Source organism: Grus americana, chromosome 3 (assembly GCF_028858705.1).
Source record: "Grus americana isolate bGruAme1 chromosome 3, bGruAme1.mat, whole genome shotgun sequence".
Classification (NCBI taxonomy): Eukaryota; Metazoa; Chordata; class Aves; order Gruiformes; family Gruidae; genus Grus; species Grus americana.
In genome coordinates, this window is record NC_072854.1 from 55296647 (window position 1) to 55312570 (window position 15924).

At 38.5% G+C, this 15924-nt stretch overlaps 1 protein-coding gene across 3 annotated transcripts in view; it reads right to left on the reverse strand.

Moving 5' to 3' along the window:
* The window catches only part of CEP85L (centrosomal protein 85 like), a 155156-nt gene that overhangs the window by 33551 nt on the left and 105681 nt on the right, over positions 1-15924 (reverse strand). For all 3 annotated transcript variants that reach the window (XM_054819548.1, XM_054819546.1, XM_054819547.1), the window contains exon 4: positions 1616-1737. In XM_054819548.1, the coding sequence (XP_054675523.1) occupies positions 1616-1737 (122 nt within the window). The remainder of the gene's footprint in view (positions 1-1615; positions 1738-15924) is intronic.

A 15924-nucleotide genomic window follows, 5' to 3' on the forward strand; every position in this document is an offset into this window, starting at 1 on the left:
GCCATTGTATAACAAGCCTTCATGTAGAGTGCATAAGATTATACGCTCAGCAGAGGCACCAAAGACAGTCCCTCACCATCATGGGCGCCAGCCTTGCAAATGCTGCTGACAGCTCGGGCCCTGAGAGGTGGGCTGCAGCTTAGACAGCATTACTACTGATATAGCTAGCCTGAAAAACACACTGGAATTTGGACAGCCTTTAAGCAGCTGATCAAAAGGCTCTGACAGAGGAGATCTAAGCAACAGCTAAGGATGTTTCCATTTCAACTGATCTCCCTTGGGAGACCACCACCTCTGCAGGAGAGCTGGCAGAGCGGGATGGTGCACCCGTGCCCCAGCTGCTGCAGTTGTGTACCATCTTCAGAGGCAGGTAAACGCACACCAATATGCCACATCAAACTGCAGAAGCCGACGCTGACCTTCATCACTACAATGCCACCAGAGGAACTGGTCAGATTGCTAGGGGCCAGAAACACCTTAAATCTCTGCAATTCCTTGCTTTGTTGCAACAGAGGAGGGAAGAGATCTTCCACAAGCATAATTCTCCTGGTCCCAAAGTAAATTATGCCCAAGTGGTCTATATCCACCCATTAAAAGAGAGGAACTGCTAGATGAAATATAAAAACATTCATAATGGATGCCTGACATTCCTGTGATCAACATACACCTGCTTTACGCAATTGTCCTCACGCTGTGGAGCAAAATATCAATAAGAGGGCACAACTATTTCAAGATCAGAACAACCACTCCTCTTTCAGCCACGAGCCAAGAGTTTATTATTAAAACACAGACTAAGCCAAATGATAATTATGTCAAATATAAAAATGCCCTTCCTAAATGTCCTACATCCAAACTCTGCAGCTCCTGATGACATCTGCTAATTTAGTGTAAGCTTCATTAAGCTCAAGCCCTTTATTAAAAGCAAATTTTCCTCGTTAAGGCTCCATTTCATTCAAACGTCAAGAACTCCAGAAATTACTTCAGATATACTAGAAACTTAACAGCAGCGAGTTGCTGCCAAGCCCCATTTCGGATTGATAGCAATTTTAATAAGAAGTGATGTATTTACTGACATACAGATCCTGCATTTAATATTTTATTATCTGAATAATTTGCATGAGCATTAGAATAAGATTTTACCACTGAATGCTGCTGCAAAGGTCAATTTCTGAAAGCTTTATCAACTGGCTTCAAATATATTGCATTTCTGTACTTGTCATGGAAAAGAAAACCAGGGCAATGCAGTTTACCAATTTTCATCTTGCAAGTCACTTCCAAGACCTGTACAAGCAGAAAGACGTCTGATACAAACCCCCAGATGGTAAGAAGCTAAGCTGGGGAAGCTGACAGCAGAACTGGCTGCTGGTCTCACTCTCCCTTTTCCATTGTGGTGGCATTAAACCCCTAATTAAATTTGCAAATCTGCAAAAGACTTTTAGCCAGCAGCCAGTTTTCTCTCCTAGAAAGGAACAGCTCCCACATATTTGTGCATAAATATTTGCTGGACTGGAACCTAACAACTTTACTGAGTAAGCAGCTCTCCTGAAAGTCAGTTTCTACATCGTAGCTTTCACGTTATTTAATCTAACCAATGCAGCAGGAGCAGGTTACTCACCGATCAATCACAATCTCTTTCTGTCTTAGCAACCCCTCTTTAATTTTCATTAGAGATTCCCAGTTGCTGAAGTCTTGATAGCTGGTAGCTGGGTAACTTTGACGAGATGTTCCAGTCGGAACCTGCATAAAATAATTGTAGGATTAGCCTCCCAAACAGTGAAGGTAAATAATATCCAAGATACTAGGGCATTTACAAAGCAATTTGTTGTTTCAGAAACCTAACAGTTGTTTTTCAGTTTAATTCAGGTTTGTTTTATATAAAACAATCGGATTTATAAACAAGTTTCTTGAAATAAACGTCAGTCCAGTGTCAGTGATTTAAACCTTATTTTATCATTTCTCTAATAAAGAATTCATAGCTCTGAAAGCAGTTTGAGATTAAAAGCTCAATTTTAATTTAAGTACTTAATTAAGACAAAACACCACAAAATGTTCACACCCTGCTGCAAATGCTTGTAGTACCTCAAACGAGCTTGATAGCTTTAGACCTGCTGGTAACTGCAGATAATGGTTACCATTCCTTTCACTTGTTTGACTCCCACCTCTAACTTTTAGCATATAGACTAAGAGAAATCCCCCTAGATGTGTGTGCATTTAAAATATAGAACATAGGAATATAATTCTGGTTAAATTCTAACTATTTCCAAGAATAAATTTTCACAAGTAACAGGTTTCAGGCCTTCTATTCATCTTCACAAAAGCAAGGCTCTGTGTCTCAAAACAAACTGACGACAACAGTTGAACTGAATATGAACCAACATTATGATTTGGAAGAAAAGTAACCATGAGATGTTTAATCAAGAAAATTTTTATACTTAGAATATAAAAAAGTATTACAAATATTTGTAGCAGGAATTCGCATAATGGAAGGTTTAAGTTAGAACTTCTGGGATCAGACTGAGGGGTCCCAGCGTTGGCTGCCTTGATTTATCATCTAGTCTTCTATCAGTTTTTTTAATCACTCAAAAAAAGCATTTCTCTTTATTAGCTGTGAGGCAACCTGGACTATGTTTCCTTTTTAAGGTTTTGGAAGAGAGCAGAAGGAAAAAAAAAGTGAAAATATGGTGGTTTGTGTTTTTTTAAAGTTTAAACAGATTTTAGGATATTTTTGCTTCTATTGCTTTAAAAAGTTTTAAATTTCATTTGAAATTAAAATAAACTGTATTAAGACTAAGACATACCATCAACAATTAAAATTAGGTAAACAATTGTCAAGCAGCCCATGCTTCTGGTCAAAGCTTTACTGTGAATTATAATACTGAATGGGGAGAATTCATTGCCTAAACTCCCACACCACACCATGAAGTGCTGAAGTCAGGAACCACCTTCTGACAGTTGTGGTCTCTTCTGTAAGTTGAAAAAGTATTTCTTTCCCATTCAGTCTAGTTCAACTCAATCCCTACCCTGCTCATTGATAAAATGGACAGAAACACATTTTTCCTCTTTTAATTTATAACTTAAAACCAGATAAGATGACAAGACTTATTTGTTCTAAAGTCTTTCAAGAATGTCACACCACCCCCCAAGTCCAATTCATTGGCTTCAGGGAATATTTCCTTTGCTTAATAAACTGGATAGCTTCAATAGTCAAATTAATTATGAATTTTTTTTTTAAAAAATCAACAATTCTAAACATTAAACACTTCATGCAAATTTCTGGCCAAGGACACACTGAAAATGTTGACCGTGTTCCTTGCCCGACAATATCCAGCATTGTATCTTTATTGAAAAGGCCATATTGACTGAATAAACAGTACTTTTTGAGGAAAAGTAACACGTGAAATAATATTTAAATCAAATTTTCTCTTAAAATGGTTCACTGATTTATGACTATGGTTAATATTTCTCAGTCCATGCTCATTCATGATTACATCCCACAAGCAATAAAATACACAGAAAACATTTGAAAATTCTTTCGATTGTTACGCATTAAAAAAAGTCCCTCATACAAGTGCTTCCTGAAGCATATTCTAGGTTTTAAAGTTCTGTGGGAATAAAATTTGTCACATCTGCAATTTCTAGTAAGTCAGTCCATTAAACCTATGCTTGTTCAAGGAAGTTATACTGAAGATGGCACCGCACTCTCCTGGGAGGAAAGGAATGGCAAAGCTGCTAAGTGCTGCTTGGATGAAGATCTACCACCCATTTGTTAACATTTGCGTTCGATTTAACAGTTGTCTTGCTTCATTTTTCATGCACAATGATGAATATTAGCATTAAAAATCTTAAATTGGTGATATCACCTTGGCTTTTTTGGTTTGGGCAGTGGTCTAATAAAACTTAGGAAAGATACCAAGTCATGATTCTTCCTGTAAGTAATACATGTGTAGAGTCTTTAAGGATCAATGCATCTAAAATTAATTTTGCCTGGGTTGCTCAATCCAGACCAGATAACTTCAAAGTTGTCTTTGGTGCTTACAGAATACTTTAGGATTGTCACATATTGTTCTGTATTACAGTTATACACGTGACTGGCTCAATTAGCAGGCACCAGCATGAAACTATTTCAGTCAAAGTCTCTCTTAGTCATACATGCCACATCATGCAGTACAAAGTGACAACATCAGGAACTATCACTGTACTTTGTGTCATGAAATTTTTTCCTTTGCTTCTCCCACTACAGTGCTGAAGAATGCTTTTCTATATCCACCTCAATACCATTATGCTACAGTCAAAAAATAAAGAAACAGTCCTTAATGCAGTTGGGATTAGATCCTTACTTTCCAGAGCCAGAAACTCCATGTCTACCCAAAATAAACAACCCACAAGGGTTTGACATGATAAACAGGAAATAGATGGCTTTATAAAGCCAAATGAACCCATTTATTGAGCAAGGTGGATTTTGTCTTTAAAACTGAACTATAAATATGAACCCGTCCGAACTGAAACTGTTTTGGAAGCCACCAGTGGTTTCTCTAGCAAAATTCTTCAAAGCTAGCCTATTACTTCAATCTAGCATTTTTGCAAACTTAATAGTTTGCACTAAAATTAGAAAGAAACCTTTCAACTTTGGTATAATAACTGACTAGACAAGAAGTCAATTAGACATTAAGGTTGCTGAAAAGCAAGGGAATGAGTTTTGCAAAGTTAGGAACAGCGTAATATTTTGTCAATTAGATGCCAACCAAAGTGTGTTTTTTTTTAAAACAATCTAATATATAAGGCCTCCTTAGCTGACAGACAGAGATGCTTTTGGCTTTGGAATATATCCAATCTTATGGAATATATACAAGCTCTATATACATACATAACAATAAATAAAATATTATTTTGTATTATAACTGTGTGCTTCAATTTGTCATTCTGAACAGATGAAAACAACAACAAAAATATTTCTGTTTCTGATATCATGTTTCAGCCAATTTAAAAAAAAGAATATGCTAAAAATACTTCTTAGCACTGCCCAGAATAACAAGACACTTCACTCATTTATGAGCACATGGTGTTGACTACTCCAAACAGCTTTCTAGCTGCTTTGAATGGTGCACAGGTGGTCCACTTACATTTGAGTATTTTGTCTCCTAAGGACATCAAACCGAATAGTGAGAGCAAGATACACTTTTAGGACTCATATACAGAAAGCCGTCCACAACTCCAAGTCCTCAACTTGAATCCTCCACAACTACAAAATAAAATACCAGCTTGAAAAACACAGCATTCTTTTCCATCTGCCCTAGAAAATACAACTATTTTTGTCGTCTGGCACCTCTTCCAAGAGTATCAGCCTTGGACTGAGAACATCTGTTCAGCTAAAACAGTATCCTTCGCACAGTGGCGTCCAAAGGTCCCCACTAGCTTGTTTTTTGACAAGGGCTTGGCCTTGACTTTCACGACCTGGCAGGCCTTCAAGTCACTGATGAGGGACAGCTAGCTGCTGGGAAAAAAAATAAAATTAAAAAAACCCCTTTGCTGTACTAGCCTATATGCAAATATTTATTGCTGGAACACACATTGCTGACTGATTGCATCATGTTTCTTAACAGTGGGAAAATAATTCTTCTTTGGACTAGAGGGTAAAAACATTTGGATAACTTAGGCTAATAATGGCTGGGGTTTTAATTGTGCTAATTAAAATTATCTTCTCCAAACATGCTCGTGGTTTCCGCCTGACACAGTTCAGTGTCTCAGCACACACAGCAGCACAGCATTCCACATAACATGCTGTATCGCAAAGTGAAGGTGGAATCCAAAAATGTCAAAATGATAGCTCATCTCAAAAAAGTACTGTATTTTAAAGGGTTTTTTTTTTCCTGAAAGATGCAGTTCAAATAATTTAGCACTGTCTATACTACAACTGTAAAGTTTTCATAGACCACTACTAACAGCTAGCAGAGCACCAAAAGTTATGCTAAAGTGAATGATCCCTTTTGGCCAACAGCTTGCACTACCCTACGCTAGGTATCGTTCTTCTCTTGCTGCATTTTACAGGCATTCATTATTCAGGAGAAAGAGAATTCCTTGCATGGACAGCTAATCCAAGGCAAAGAATCGGAGCAACCAATGTCAGCAGGAACACAAACTGTTCCTTTTGTTTCGGTGGAAACAAATAGAAGTGTCCCCACGGGCTGCGCCTCAGGGACACAGCACTCGCCCTACCGCCTCACTCAGCCATGGCAGAGAAATAAGAGTTGGATGTGGCAGCAGCAAACCCAAATGCACTGTTATCACAGCGACGCCTCTTGCTCTTTGCTCCGATGTGATGGGAAAAGGATTAGATGTGTAAAGGCAGAGCAGAGGTCACTGACGAGCTCTGCAGCTGCTCCCTGCCCTAGGTAAGGAAAGATGGATTTACCCATCCCTTCCTCCCCACCCAGATTTCTTCCTAACATCAGGCCGAGTGTTTCAGCTCGCAACAGCTCCCTTAATTCAGACAATCCTGGAGGATCATCCCTCTTCTTGCCAGCAAAACATGGCAGGACTAGTGGCTCTCATGCAGGAAAAGTGAGAGGAGGCTGCAACCATGGAATCAGGCCCCAATTTTAAATCACTTTAAAAGCAAGGCAAGGAATAATTTCTAGAGAAAGAGGCTGTGCCTTGCTGAAACGCACTAGAAAGAACAGCCATAAAGAAGCATTATAACAGATTCCCAGATGGGTAAAAACAAGCCTATGGACTGATTCAAGAAATCCTGACTTGTGGTGTCTGTATTTCACCACCACCTACTTACCGCTCTGCTCTGTTCCATCTTTGCCATTTAGGGAAGACAGTGTTTCTGCTCAGCAGGATATAATCACTACAATTCTTGGCAGCAACACCTAGGCTGTATCACGTTTTGCTATACTTTCACAAATCTCCAGCAGTCATGGAAGAGAGAACATCTAATCATGCCCTTGCACCCTTATTTCAGCCATGGTACATGTGGCGTTCTTTGGGGAATTTTTAATGAGGAGGAGGATATAATTAAAATCAAAATTGAAACATCATCAAATTGTGAAGTACTGAGAAATACAGATGTATCCTAGAGAGGTTAGCATTGCCAACAGCAAGTGGTGAAATCCAGCATGGGAAAAAAAAGAATAAAAAAAATCAATAAAGCTTGGAAAAAATTCCCAAACACATACTTTATACAGACATGCAACCTGCAAAGTAATTAATATAAGAGGGACCACAACTAACAGGAAGAATAAACTTGACAGGAGTTCACAATTTAACCTGCCTGAAAATCAGCTTAATGCAAGTCTGGATTGCCTATATGTCAGGTCACAGAGAAAGGGGTGAGGGAAAGAGTAAGACAGTGACTTTAAATAGCTCTGGCATAAACCCAGCTGGAAGAATATGTTCAGTTCTGGGCATCGTACTACCAGAAAGTCACTGAAGTAGTAGAACATGTTCAAAGAAGAGCAAGCCTAATGATTAAAAAGCTTAGAATGAGTGATTGATGAGTAGAGTGAAATACCACAAAAGCTGAAGAGACATGAAATCAGCCAGCAAATACCTTGTTTCCTAGGCTGAGAGTCCATATAAACCAAGGTTGATGGAATGAAAATTGAGATATGACAATTTGGGATAAGAGTATCAGGAGAGAGAAAAAGAAAACCAAACCCAAACTAAAAAGAAGGAGAAAAGTAGCAAAAGCATCTCACAAACAGTTGAAAGAAGATTCAGATGTTAAGATTTTAGGATCTACACTGAATAAAGTTTAGGAACTAAAGGGCAAGCCAGTCCATACTTCATGACACATCAGGAATTCTCAGTGTTAGGGTTAAATTATGCTGGGACCAAGTACATGTGATCAAGGACAGAACTGACTACATTATGCTGAGAGGAGAATCATAGTTACGCTCCAACCTCATAGACTGAAAAACAAGATCAAAACTCATTTAAGAAAGGCCTCAACTTAAAAATATATAGCCACTGTTGAACTACATGGATGCTACACAAAGGATTTCTACAGAATAAGCAGCCAGTGTGACAGAAGTACTAATTGTTATCCCAGTTTGCAGTAGTCTAAATTAGTGTTGGTAATTTGTAGTCTCAAAATTGGCTAAACAATACAACAAAAGGACAATTCCGACCCCCCACACCATTTTTATGTGGGTTTTTTGCCATTATAGAATGAGCCCCATTCAGTTTGGCATTGCAATACCATCCAGGGCTTTACAAAGCAAGCACATGAAGTCCTTTGCTAGCACACTAACCTGCTCCCTCTCCTCTTTGCAGCAAGCGTTTAAAATTGCAGTAACAAGTTGTTCTGTTCTGCAAGTGGGGGGCAATGTGCCTCTCTTCGGCTAGATGGAACCACATTATTGCATCTGTTGTATGACTTTTTAAAGCTTTTCCAATAAAAAAATTGAAATGCTAATGCTATTTACAGACACCACCACTATCATCATATCTCTTAGAAAGTGGAAAGCTTTCAAAAAGAAACAGTAACAGCATTAAAATGCCTCCTAAAAGCAGCATTCCCTCTAGCCGTTAAACCTTTTTCAAGAATGTTTGTCGAAGCCTCCTTCACAAATGAAATCCCCATTGCACACAAGGCATTACATGCTTTATTAGAGACCTCATGGACTTGACCCACATAAGCCAAGGAGGAATTTGACTGTCTTATGAGTTACTGTTATTTGTACATTAACTTCTTCCCCAGCATTGTTTATATTGCAGCTGAGGCTTCTGAACTTTATCAAGGTCAGGTTTGATAACCACAGCAAGAGAAGACATGATCCCTTACCACAATAGCTTACAAAGGAATTAAGAGCAAAGCATAGCAAGTATATGGTTGCTGGGATACTAAGAGAGATGGGAGAAAACAAATGCTAAGGTCAGGTATGCTAGTCACCACAGAGGCCGGGTCGGGGGGGAGCAGAGTTTTGCTACTGATGGCATAGTTACAGGGTTTTGATAGCAACTGCATGGTCACTTAAACGTGGCATAAATTTACACTGCTATCAAAGGGAGGGGGTCTGTTCTCCTGCCCCTTCTCACCACTTCGAACATTCATACCTTTCAGCTCCCTTCTGACAGCCCTAGTCCTACACTCTCCCTCCATCCCATACACATGATGGTTATTTGTATCTAGGTCAGGTTCCTATCAGATTCATTGTACAAGGCCATGTGAAATCTAGCGCTGGCACACACTGTAAAGTGGAAAAGCAGCATACAAGACGACGTGTTTTGCAGTGGCACAGCTTTGTGCTGGATTAGTATGAACACATAACCACAAGCTGAATTATCTCAAGTCCAGACACTGTCAAACCCTCCAAAAGTATGTTTGTGGACTGAATATTTTCTAAGCTTCTGAAAAAAATGCTACTATGCAGTTGCTGTGACACTGTCAAGTTATTGGCCAAGACCTGGTGTTTAGATATGCAATCAGTTCGAGAAAAGGAGCTTCCACATGAAGGCGGCATAAGAGAATAAAACCAGAAGTTTCCTGCACTCTTCTTATCTTTTGAAATAGTCCTGTGCTGGTTATCTGAATTATGAGAGCACACACAGGACCAGCAGCACAGTCCTAGCCTACAGTCAGAGACTATGTGTGATAGACCTGTATGTGCTCAGAATCTGCATCCAGCAGGGGATACTGAATAAAACAGGAATATAACAGGGGATTAGTAAGGGAAGTGAACTGGAATGCTGGCCACCACTTAACTGGCAAGGTCTCATTCCCTTTAGCATCCTTGATGGTATTGTGCAAAAGTCTCAAACAACAAACTAAGATGTCTCTGGAAAGACTGCAAGATCCCTACAGATGCATGTTGTCACCATACGAGGCAAGGACAGCCTCATTACAGGAGGCTGCACCCACTCAGCAGTCCTCCGTGACTTTCTCATCTCTGCCACCTTAAGCTTCTACGCTCTTAAAGGGTGAAACTGGCACTCCAAGAGCTGCAGGCTAGATTATATACCCTCTTCTGCTTATCTTCCTAGGAACAATTACACTTCTCTTGCTTTTATGTGTTGTTATAACATTCCTTTATACTCCACAGAACACCAATATTATTTTTGTCAGAAATCCTTTCCATTTACATTCTGGCAAATGTTATGAACACAAAACACTTCTAGGTGCCACTTAATATGACGTTAAAACCAACAGTGCCTGGAATTTTCCACCGATAACAATTGGGTCTTTCCTAAGTATAGAAGCACTTGTTTTATTAAGTGTTCATTTTATCTTCCCATTACATTTAAATTCAACTGTTCTTTATTAAAAAAAAAAAAAATCTGGAGATGAAAGGGAGCTTCCACAAGGAGAATAACTTTTAACCTTTTTTATTCTTGAAGTTTGTAGTGAAAGCTTCACTGTTAAGATTTCTTTTTGTTTGTTTCCTATTCTGGCCTGGAAAGCAGCATGACCAAAAGGTGACTATAGTTACTGAAAGCCCACAAAAAGACCATTGTTTCAAGTGCTGCACAAATGTAGGACATACATTATTCACTACAAGATTTTATGAACTGTGCAAGTAAGACAGAAATAGATTAGAAAAAAGGACTAGTTGGGGAGAAAAGATAAGTTGCAAGTCAATCACGAATGGAAGCACCCCTAGAAGTAAAATATCTGTCATTTGCACCCAGGAATCCTCAACCAAGTTCTGATCATTGATAAAAACTTTTCTGTTAAATGTACATTGCTAGTGTCTACAAATACCGGGTTACTAAGGGCCAGTGTTGATTGCTCATTCATTACTAATTACTCCTGTCCTCGGCCAAAAAGGAGTGGATGCAAAAAGTAACCTAGAAATCAAGCAAAAAGGCATCCTTTTTTGCCAGCCTGCGCAAACTCTGCAAGGATGAGCAGAGCTGGCCATCAGTCTTGCACGGCAATGGTCAGGAGCCCCTCTGTAACAAGAGGGTGATGAAAAGAGAGTGCAACTTGGGTGAATATTAGAAGGGAACAAAAACCCCAAAACTTACTTGCTGTGCAGCAATTGGAAAAGAAAATTTAAAAGAACCTAATAAGCACAGAGTGACAGATTCTCTTAATAAAACATGCAAACATACTGAAATAGAGGTAAGGCATTCTGAATTTAATGTGAAGCAGGAGTATACATTTGGAGAAAAACAATGCTCTACAAATTCTTTATCAAGGGTCCTGATTTTTCAAATGGAAGATCTTTAGATTTTGCAACAGGTGTTGGCCCAGAAAACAGCCTCTCTTCTTCTGTGTTCTGTTTGTTTTAGCTTTTCACAACTTTAAAAGAAACATGAGCCATGAGTGTAATATTCCCCAGATTTAACTGAAGTTAAAAAGAAACAAAAAAACACCCACAAAAATGAAGCACAAATGTTCAAAATATTTATATGACAACAAATCCACGTATTCACACAAACTCACAAAGGCACGCTTGATTTAAAAATGGCAATCCAGAACTGGTGTCTATGGGCACTTCCAGAAAGAATGGAGTCTAGCCAAATTACTGGAACCTGTGCATTTCAAATATTGCAGATGCAACTTCTGAACATGTTATAAGTGATAGCACATGAGGAAGGAATGATTAGGTAGCATATTGTTTTCCACTCCCTTTTAAGCTGATAAACTAAAATAGTAAGGAGAAAACAAGACATGCACACCCCCAACGACACCCCCCACACACACACCCCTCTGTTGTTCTCCAGCTCTCATTACCAGGAACACAGATTAAAACAAGACAAGGAAAAAAGAGAAGGAAGTGGGAAGTGGGAAGTGGGAGATTTAGTAAAGCCACCTTACTGGGGATTGGAAGATGGAATTAATAAGGTCTATGGATGTCAGAGCTCTGCACAACATGAACACAATCCTCATTTACATTTGTTGGTGATTACCTTGAAAAACTTCAGCAGATGGAAAAATTAGAGGCATACTCATGTTTTCTGCCCCCACTGCAGGAATTTTCCCTTGGAGGAAGTAGCTGTGTTTCACCCAGCAAACCAAGCAGGACAGCACATGGAGCTACTGTAAAAAGATTTCCATTGTTCGGGTAGGAATTCTACCACCATTCCTGTACAGCATTACATATGTCACATATCATCACATAAACAACAATTATTCAGTCACTTGCCCCAGAATTTTTTTAGGGAAAAAAAATACTTCTTTAAACTCACTTGGACACAGCGTGTACCTGTGTGACTTTCTAAATTTCAGAGGGAATTGCAGAGGCTTTGTGCCTCTGACAAATCAAGTCCTGGAATCTCAAGAGTCATGCATTTGAAAATCCTGGCCTGAAACTTCTGCATCACAGACAAACAGAAGGAATGAAGCCAGTTTAACACTGGACTATCTGTGAAACTGGGAACCCCACAAGTATGGAAGGCAGTCACACAATTTGTGTATGGAATAAGTGACAGATATTTAAACTGTTTGGCTTCAATCCAGATTATGAACCTTTCCCACTTGAGTTTATGAGGGGTACTTGAAATGCACTTGTCTCTAACAAAAGCAGCAGTACGATGTAAGGGTGCATTTGAACATCTGTGTCAGTGTGTGAAGGTGTTTTCCTTCCTTAGGAGATAACCTGGGAGGGAGCCCTAGCACCTTCTTTATATAAGGCGAAAGAGTAGAAAAATTTCACACTAATAAATAAATATCACTTCCATTGCCAGCAATTGGTACTTGTCACTTTTAGATCTGAAAGTATCTTTAAAAGAAACCATCCTTATAACTCTCATTCTACAGAAAGGAAACTGAGACAAGAGCAAAGACAATTTGTCCAAGGCTCTCCAAAGAGCACCAAGACACAGCAGATTTTCTAGTGTGAAAACCATTTTGTAAACAAGACACTGGTTTTAACAGATACAAATGAGATTATCCCTGCCTAAAGAAAAATAAACATGGTTGAATTAAGTTTTTGATTGAATGAAAAATAAAAACAAGGTCTTATCCACCCAGAACACCCTTGGAGCCAAAATGGAGATGAAGGTACATCTTTTGTTTGAGAGGACCTGAATCCATTTTTGGTCATGCTGGAAAATGACTGCACTACAGGTCAACCTGAGGCAGGTCTCCTGATGGCTCAGCTGGAGATTCCCTTCTGTGTCCAATACTGAGAGAATGAGAGGGGTAAATGATTCTCAGTGTAGTGATGAGCCACTCTGCTAGAAGTGGGGCATCTGCAGCAAACCCTCCCTAGTATACTGACCCACAGTGCATCAAGAATCAAACATTTGAAAAGAACTAAAAGCTGTTTCAGTAACAGTTGGTTCAAAGCTGTATGTACACTTCTTTACCTAGTTCCTCTGTGATTGAAGCTCAAAATAGCTTTCCTACAGTCTTTGGAAAAAAAAATAATCAAAGAAACATGCACAAATCAGGTAACACAGATGAGATTCAAAATCATCATTTTCCAAATCTGAGTCCACTGTTACTTCCATTAAGCTACACTCTATCCACTAGTTAAATTCAAAAGCCTTGCTAATTCTCCATTCACCTTTCTGCACTGTCATTACTAAGGTATTTAAGACAAATGGAAATCTGCAAAATCCTTCATAGCTGGAAAGAAGCACCAAGAAGCTCAGGTGGTCTGTAGGGACCTTAAGAGATCTTCCATTGTTTTGCCTTTGTAGTCTTGATTAAATTCTGAATGTTTTTCTGTTTAATAAATGAACACATTAAATCATGAAGATACTCCCTGATGGCAGATGCTGGCATGATCACAGGTATCAGCAGTACAGGCTACACATTGAAAAAGTCATACTGAACATTCACGCAGGTGTTTTTTTCAACTATATAACACTATAAGCATATTTGAAGACCCTTTTTACAATGAAATGTTCCCTTTTTTCCTCTCCCTTTCCCTCATCAAGTATGCTCATGCTCTGTTCACAGTGGAGGTAGTACATTAAACTAATCAAGTAAAATGATATATCCTTAATCTGTATTCTTCTTCATCTACGTAGGAGTTATTGCAGTCTGAAGAGTTTGGAATTTAACGTAAATGCTGCAGTTTATTGCCAGAAAGTAACAAACTATAAATATACATTTAGTCTCCTTTTAAAATTAGTACTAGAGTAATCCAATCTAACATGAATTAGGCAACTGTATTTTAACACAGAAGGGAGGCTCATCTCAAAGGCAGCAAAGTTCATGTTTCAGAATGAACTGCCTTTATTTTCATTTTCTAATTCACAGAATAGAAATTGTCAATACTATTTTTATACCAAATACTCATACAACCAACTGATACAAAAGACTGTATTTCAAAACAAACAGACCAATTAATTTTCAACAGAAACCACAAAAAGAGGAAAGCAAATAGTTTCTTCTGTAAGAAGAGAGTCATAAAAGGAGGAAGAAAAGCTCTCCTTCACATCATCACAACAAAATAGATAGTCAGAAAATATTTATAAGACTGGGAAATCTGTTCTTGCTACCCAGAGATGGTCTGAACCAGAGAAGTACATCAATATTTTTATTTTGGCACATTCTACAATAGAATAAAGAAAGATATGATTTTGTACCTCAAATTCTCAAGTAATAGAGTTTGGGATTTTAATTTTTGGGGTGCAAGGAGCAAAACAAAATTTTAATTCTAAAATAAAGCATTTTTTTCCTGCATATGTAATTGCAAAACAGCATTTCATTTCTGAAGAGGGAAAAGACATTCTGCCATTTAAATAAACTTTAGTGATTTCTCATGAAGTAAAAAAAATACCTTAGTTTTTTAGCGATGAATTGCATGTAACAAAGAAAGGAACTAATAGACAGCTGACATTCACCACAGGAATTGTGCTAGTCTTATTTATAGCCATTCCATTAAATAAAAATAAAAAATAAAAAAAGGCAGGGCTACGGGCAGAAGAAATAAGTGAAGAAAGGCATCAATCTGTAACACCAACCAAGTGAAAGAAAGGTATTTCTGGATCACATTTCCCATATGCACATCTCAAAGTAGGACCAACTAAAAATTAGCCTTAAGGACGTTTAAATGTCTGATCTATGCAATCTCCATGTTGATCTGAACAAAGATCATGAGGGTGGTCACTGCAATATTCTTCATGAGAGAATCCTTCACCTTCTAAATGCTGCTAACACGTTCAGCATTTGGGCAAAGTTTATGTGTTTCGGTTAGGATGACCTGCAGCTGAAGATAGGTAGCAGCCGAGTCTAAACCCCAATTGTTTCTCCTCCATTTTGCGGTTACTGTTTAAGTGGAGATAATCCAGCACCACCACTTGGCAACTGGAACATGGTCTTCCAACTTTATCTCTCCTTCATATGCCTTTGTCCCGCCGTTCATCCATCACTCATAACATGTCAAATAACACAACTAATCTCTCTGCTTCCTAGAACAGTTTATCTCAAAGACACTCAACACAGTTTCTTAGGTATAAGGATCTCAGCATACCACCTAAAGCACATTGTTCAGCTTAACCAATTGAGGACACCAGTAAACACCAAAATACAGTTCTCCCAAGCATTTCATAAAAAGAAAAAAACCTTCCACTGTAACGAACATCCCCGAACTTCCTATTCTGTATCATATTGCTATTTTGAAGACACTTTGTATCACTGCAATTAACTACTACTATTTAATCTTCTTTAATTTAGTAAAAAAGTATTTTTCATTGATATGAAAGCAACCAGGTATTTGCAAGAGCATGGCTTTTTGTACTGTCAATATTTTGTTGCAAAATGAAAAGCTACATGGGACAAGCCTGTGCTAACTGCATTGCCTCCAAGTGAAATAAGTGCTCCCTATGGGTGTATGGGAAGAGGAAGGCCACTGTGGATTTTCAGAGCAAGAGCCAGGCAAAATTTCTTGTTCCCCTCCTTCTCTCCTAACGTTGGATCAAAGCACCAAAGACAATAAGCAGGCGTTACACACTTCTGAGCCCTGCGATCTACTTTAATGGTTAAAAGTTCATGCCAGTAACAGCGACTGAAATGAAAAC